Genomic DNA, 6,407 nt, shown 5'->3' with positions numbered 1-6,407 from the left:
TTATAAAAGCTGGGCTTAGAAAATATATTCTAGTGATTAAAATGGGAAATGATCCTTATTAAAATGCTTTTAAATGCATGGAATATTTTATCACATGTGAGATACATTCAAAAAAGAGAAAACAAAAACATCAACTTTTAGTTCCTGGGAAAGAAAACAATCAGGCAAATAGTTGTTCCAATTAATTGAAGAAAAATCCATTAGCTGAGAGTGAAAAGGCAGCCTACCATCACTTTTTGCTTTGCTTTAAATGCGGCCCAAGTGTTGGATTCTGTAGCCAGTAAAATCTGTGCTACTGAGTGCCCTTAATGGCAAATTTCTGCCAACAGGATGATGGTTGTAGGCAGCTCAGGAGCCAGAAGGGAGGAGTCGGAAAGTTTGGGGACTTTATGATGGGATGTTGTTGTTTGGTCATTGAGTTGTGTCCTACTCTTTGCGACCCCATGGACTGTAGCCCATCAGGCTCCTCTGTCCATGCGATTTCCCAGGCAAGGATACTGGAGTGGGTTGCCATTCTCCCCTCCAGGGGATCTTCCTGACCCCAGGATCAAACCTGTGTCTCCTGCATTGGCAGGCAGATTCTTTACCGCCGAGCCACCAGAAAAGCAATGACTGAATAGTCTTGCAACATAAGCAGTCCTTCGACCGGCAGCATGGGCTTCACCTCATGGGGGGCTTGTTAGCAATGCTGGATCTCAGGCCCCACAGACTTCTGGGATCAGAATTAGCATTTTAACAAAATCCCAGGTGGTTCCTACCAGCTCTGAAGTTTGAGAAGCACTGCTCCTGAGAACAGCTTTGCAGAGACATAGAGCAGAGTAGCAGTTTCTCCTCATATTTTATTTAGTATCTAACACCAGGATGGTTTAACTGTTTATGTTGCGATTTGAGGAAGGTATCTGCTGAATTTGCTATTCGGCAGTTCTTTGTAATCTGGTTTACAAGTGAGCAAAGGCTTCCTATCTTCTTTTTTCTTACTGCTTCTCCTCATGGTCCATTTCTCCTACTTTTCTCCCTCCTTTTCCCTCTCTTACCATCTGGAAACCGGGCACAGCTGGCAGAGAGACTGAAGCTGTCAGATCCTCTGGTTTTAGAACGCCGCCGCCACCGAGGAGACAGGGACCTGGAGCCAGAGTGGCTGGTGCACCTTCGGGGGCATCACAGGGAGCTGCAGGTGAGGGGGGGACGGTCAGCGGGTGGGCCTCTGCTCGCCTCTTGGCTCTTCTAGACACAGGGTAGGCAGGCACTGACCTCGGCAAGTCCCCAACACCATGGAGGGCCGCGGTGTCCTCTGTCCCCAAGGAAGCACAGCCTGATGGGGGGAGGGGTAGCACTCAGCTTCCACATCCCCCCCGCCCCCCCACTCAGCCCCCTCCGCTAACGCGCTTCCCTCCCGGGTGGAGACATTTTCCTGTGTTCCCCTGTGTGACTGTGGGACCCTCTCCCGAGTCACCCGGCCACCCTTCTCCGAGGTCCCGGAAAATACATGTTGTGACCATCAAAGCTCCCGTCTCTCTCTGTGAGGAACGGTGGCTCACTGTGGCCCGGTGTCACTTTCATGTAATGTAGGGCAAATGCTGAAAAGACTTCCGGACCTTTCCTTTTTTTTTTTTTTTTTTTGTTCTGACAATTGCAAAAGCGGCTGGTAGTAATTGTCATAGTAATTGGAACAGGGCCTCCTCCATTTCCTTTCTTCCTCTGTCTCTGAGAAAGGGGCAGGTGCATTTTTTTTTTTTTTAGACACATGCGGCCCTTGCTTCCCCTGTGTGCTGTGGGCCCTGGGGCCTGTGGTTTAGTTCCCTCCTCTTGCCCCTTCCTCTGGGAGAGGAGGATGCCCTGGCCTCTGCCTGCTGTCTCCGAGCAGAGTCGGGAGGTAGGAAGACCCGTGGGCTCCCAACCCCTCACAGCCCCCACACTCACCTGAGGCTCCCTTACCTCATCACTGCTGAAGTGTCTTGACTTCATTTCAAATCATGTTTCCTTGTTTTTGTTTTCCTTTGTGTCACCTAAGAGGATTTTACTTTATCTTAATAGCAAAAGGAAGCAGGAGACATTGGCCGTCCTCAGTCTGCTCAAGCGGTTATTTCGGAAGCCAGAAAAACTCCAGGTACCTAAACTAATGAACTGAGTGTGTAAATAACTGACTCTTGGGATCTGATTATAGGAGATAACCTAACAAAAAACTTTTCCCCTTCCTTGCCTGGAGTGCCTTCCTCGCCCGTGTCAGTCTGACCTGTGGTCCAGGCTTCTCTCTGCACAGCCCCGCCGGCCACAGCCTTCCCTTCTGTTTCCGCATTGTTAGAGGTTTTGTTTCACATTCAGGCTTTAATCTTGTTGCTGTGCTGTTATATAGTTGCTTCACTTGTGTCAGTACCATCTCCCCAGGTGGATGCATTTCTTGATGCCTGAGGTGGCGGATCATCTGTATTTCATGTTAGCGGTGGGTACATTGGAAGTGCCTATGGCGTTTGAGCATCAGCTGCCGCACACGTGAAATAGGCTTCAAAATGTTTTCAACAGATCCCTTCTTTTCCCTTAGGATGCTTCAATTGTTGGGCTGGGCAGACATTATTATCCCAGTTAACTCCATGCTGTTTCCCAAATAGCACTCACTGGTGGGGTGAGGACGGGGTCTCACGGCTTTGCTTCCAGCTGGTTCCCAGGCTTTTGTACCTCCTTTAGGAATGACTAAGGGGATAGCAAGTATGGGCAGGCCTTGGTCTCTGTTTCCCAGCTTTGCTGCTGTGCCCCAGAATCGGTGAGGGGAGAGGGATGCAGGAGAGCAGGCTGGGTGCTCCTGAGTGGTCACTTCCCCTGGGAAACAGCCGTGTCTCCTGTCACCCTATCAAGCGGGTAGGTCAGCCGACCTCACTAGTCCCATAATTTGGGCCAACCATCGTCCATGTCCACAGTCCACACCTTGGTCTGTCTCGTCAGCAACACAGTGGAGCCAGAAAGAATGTCACCAAGTCCCCTTCCTGGGCCAAAGCTCTTATCTTTCAAAACAAAGCCATCATTTCTGTAGTCTGATTTGGGTTTTACATTGAAACTTTCTAAATTCCAAGTGCCCCAGTCCATTAGTTAAATCCACAAAAAAGTTTATCCAAAAGCTAAAAAGTGTGGAGTTAGACTAAATGGTCATTCCTGCCATCCCGAGCCCCTGGTTTAAAAAGCTCAGAGATCGTACAAGCTGTGGGGGAGATAGTTTTGAACACTCTAAATCCTAAGCGGTGGAGGTGCTGCAATCGCTGCTGTGTTATACTCGTCACATCGATGGTGGCCACGTCAACTGGCCTGTCCTCGTCACTGCTTTCCAAAGAGCAGGCTTGTTCCTGGTGTTTAGTCCACACAAAGGCCACATTACAGCTCTCACCTCTTCTTCTTTGTCTTGTGTCCTTAGACAACACTTTCTATCAAGGTCTTTCTGGACCTCAAGGCAACTCAGAAGCCTATGGTGACCGCTCAGCTCTGTGGCCAACTCTGGAGCAGTCGGGCCCAGCCCAGCTCAGCCCACAGCAGCCTGGCTCCTACCCAACAGGTGGCGGTTCCGGGCAGATGGGGGTCCCAGTGCCTCTCTACTCGGTTCCTGAGACCCATCTTCTGGGGACCAGTGGCAGCGTGGCAGTGACAGGGGCTCCCGGAGGAACAGCCTGGGAGGAAGCCCAGCAGATACACCTGCCCCCTGGTAAGAGCTGCCAGGAAGGCAGCGAGCCTTGGGTGGGGAGGTGTGGAGGGGAGCAAGCAGAGGAGGGCGGTGCGGGGGCCAGTGTGAGGTGTGGGGTGGGAGCTTGTGAAGCCCTGGGTGGTGGGTGCGCATGTGATTGAGGGCTTCCGGGTGTCAGACCTGGGCTGGTAGCTTTGCGTTCATCCGAGGGAGATGGCTCTTTCCCATTCCAGCCCCGCTCTCTGCTGGGATAAACACAGCACAGCCTCCAGCAGCCGCTGCGCGCTCCCGTTGGATTCTGGGAGAGTCTCCGGGAGAGAGGCGGTAGAAGGCCAGACAGTGCCACTGTGCCTCCGGCTGCAGTTTAGGCCAAGTCCTCTTTCTGAAGTCAGCTGTGTCAGGGGCTGTGGGCAGAGGCTCGTGCTTCTGTCCATCAGGTCTTGGACAACGGGGGCTGAGTGTGGGTGAGCACTGCTGAGTGATGCCAGGGAAGTGCTGGAAGCCAAACAGAAGGGTCAGATCTTAGACCTTCTAAGACAAGGTCCTATCCAAGATGGGAGGCTCACACATAGGGGAAGCCTGGGAGGATCCCTGTGATCCAGCCTGACGTGGCTTTCATTTCCAGGGTTCCCATGGAATGATCTTGGTTCGGGGTGGAGGTTGGGTGAGTGGCATGTTCTGGGGTGGCTGGAATTGAGAGGCTTGTGCAAATGGACCTCATATTTATTCTGATCCACTGGGGGCTATGTGCCCAGAGCTCCAGCCATTTGGCAATTAGGAAAGCTGACTGTGGATAGAAGGGAAAGACCCAAGTTCACATCTTGATTTCTGTTGTGATTTCTCAGTGTCTCCAGAAACCCTCCAGCATCCTGATGGGCAGAAGGCTATTTCCAGACCCCAGGTGAGAGGATAGAGTCCCCAGATGACAGCACCCACTCTGAGCTGTGGATTCCCTCCAGCTGCCCCAGTTGCTCAGCCACATGCAGGCACCTTCCTGTGCCCTGCACCAGCCCTTCCTTCCACATTGCCCCTTGTTTCTTTCTACACCAGATCCTGAGAGGTGGAGAGGAGACTCGTTCTTGTTCATGTCACTCCTGCCAACCTGTGTCCGTGGGGGCAGGACTGGGTTTACCTCTGGTCTCGCACATCAGCCCCCTCCAATGCCCTCTTCTTACTGATGCACTGAAAACTTGCTGTGCTCTGCGCCATCAGGGAAGACTCTTGATATTTCTATCTTTAACATTTTTACCTTGCTCTATTTCTGAGAAGGACCTATGGCAGCTGTGTCTTTTCTCTTCAGGTCTTGGAGGTAACCATGTCTAGTTAATCATCTATTCAGCTGTTGAATGAATGAATCCCTCCACTAGTAACAGGCATTGCTGGTCCAGATTTAAGATTCTCTCTAGCTTTTCCTGGTTGGAAGTGATGTCATAGAACTATCTTGAGTAGTAACTAAGCTACAGACCTTAAAACTTGTTTTTTCCCCTAAATTAGTGCTTTATTGTTATCTAAAATTTGAAAAACAAAGAGAATATGTCATATAAAGTGTCAAACAGCCATCACTCAGAATCACATAGCCAAATAGTCTATTTTCTTCCTATATTTTTTCTACGTACACATTTCTCATGCTATCTAAAAGCAGAGCCTTCCTATGAAACCTTTTGTAAGTCTCAGTGATGTGAAGGGAAGAAGCAGTTACCTCAGTACACATCTTGCTAACAATGCACAAAATGAATCCAGATGAAGCGCAGATGCTCAGAGATGCGGTTCAAAGCCACGTGAGATGCTGAGTGTAGATTCCGGTAAAGGAGCTTAGTGGGGCCAGTCTCGCTGCTTGGGATACAAGCTGCCTCTAAAATGGCTCCTACAAAACAAACGCTGAATGCTTTTTTCACTTTCTAACTTTTTTGGTAAAACTGAAAGTCCTCTTTGGATTTTTTTGGTTGTCTGTTAGTGAAAATAGGTACTAATGTCAGTCTTTGGTAAAAGCAAAGTTGTATGATACAAACTTTCAAAAAGTGAAGGAGACCAAATATGTGGGTGTATATATAGATGTGTATACGTCAGTTTTCGTTCCAATCCCAAAAAAAGGCAATGGTACTACCGCACAACTGCACTCATCTCACACGCCAGTAAAGAGTGCTCAAAATTCTCCAAGCCAGGCTTCCGCAATATGTGAACCGTGAACTTCCTGATGTTCAAGCTGATTTTAGAAAAGGCAGAGGAACCAGAGATCAAATTGCCAACATCCACTAGATCATGGAAAAAGCAAAAGAGTTCCAGAAAAACATCTATTTCTGCTTTATTGCCTATGCCAAAGCCTTTGACTGTGTGGATCACAATACACTGTGGAAAATTCTGAAAGAGATGGGAATACCCGACCACCTGATCTGCCTCTTGAGAAATTTGTATGCAGGTCAGGAAGCAACAGTTAGAACTGAACATGGAACAACAGACTGGTTCCAAATAGAAAAAGGAGGATGTCAAGGCTGTATATTGTCACCCTGTTTATTTAACTTCTATGCAGAGTACATCATGAAAAATGCTGGACTGGAAGAAACACAAGCTGGAATCAAGATTGCCAGGAGAAATATCAATAACCTCAGATATGCAGATGACACCACCCTAATGGCAGAAAGTGAAGAGGAACTCAAAAGCCTCTTGATGAAAGTGAAAGTGGAGAGTGAAAAAGTTGACTTAAAGCTCAACATTCAGAAAACGAAGATCATGGCATCTGGTCCCA

At 48.9% G+C, this 6,407-nt stretch overlaps 1 protein-coding gene across 9 annotated transcripts in view; it reads left to right on the top strand.

Annotated features, from left to right (window-relative positions):
- SEC16B (SEC16 homolog B (S. cerevisiae)) overlaps positions 1-6,407 on the top strand; it is a 78,581-nt gene that overhangs the window by 64,322 nt on the left and 7,852 nt on the right. For 8 of the 9 annotated variants that reach the window (XM_010850116.1, XM_010850118.1, XM_010850114.1 and 5 more), the window contains 4 exons: positions 1,055-1,174; positions 2,035-2,107; positions 3,401-3,685; positions 4,510-4,565. In XM_010850116.1, the coding sequence (XP_010848418.1) occupies positions 1,055-1,174; positions 2,035-2,107; positions 3,401-3,685; positions 4,510-4,565 (534 nt within the window). The remainder of the gene's footprint in view (positions 1-1,054; positions 1,175-2,034; positions 2,108-3,400; positions 3,686-4,509; positions 4,566-6,407) is intronic. The other variant, XM_010850117.1, reaches the window with a different exon arrangement.

The sequence above is a fragment of the Bison bison genome, unplaced genomic scaffold (genome assembly GCF_000754665.1).
Source record: "Bison bison bison isolate TAMUID 2011002044 unplaced genomic scaffold, Bison_UMD1.0 scf7180017864289, whole genome shotgun sequence".
In the NCBI taxonomy this organism is placed as follows: Eukaryota; Metazoa; Chordata; class Mammalia; order Artiodactyla; family Bovidae; genus Bison; species Bison bison.
The sequence above is the reverse complement of the archived record's forward strand: the minus strand, read 5'-3'. Positions and strand labels throughout refer to the sequence as shown.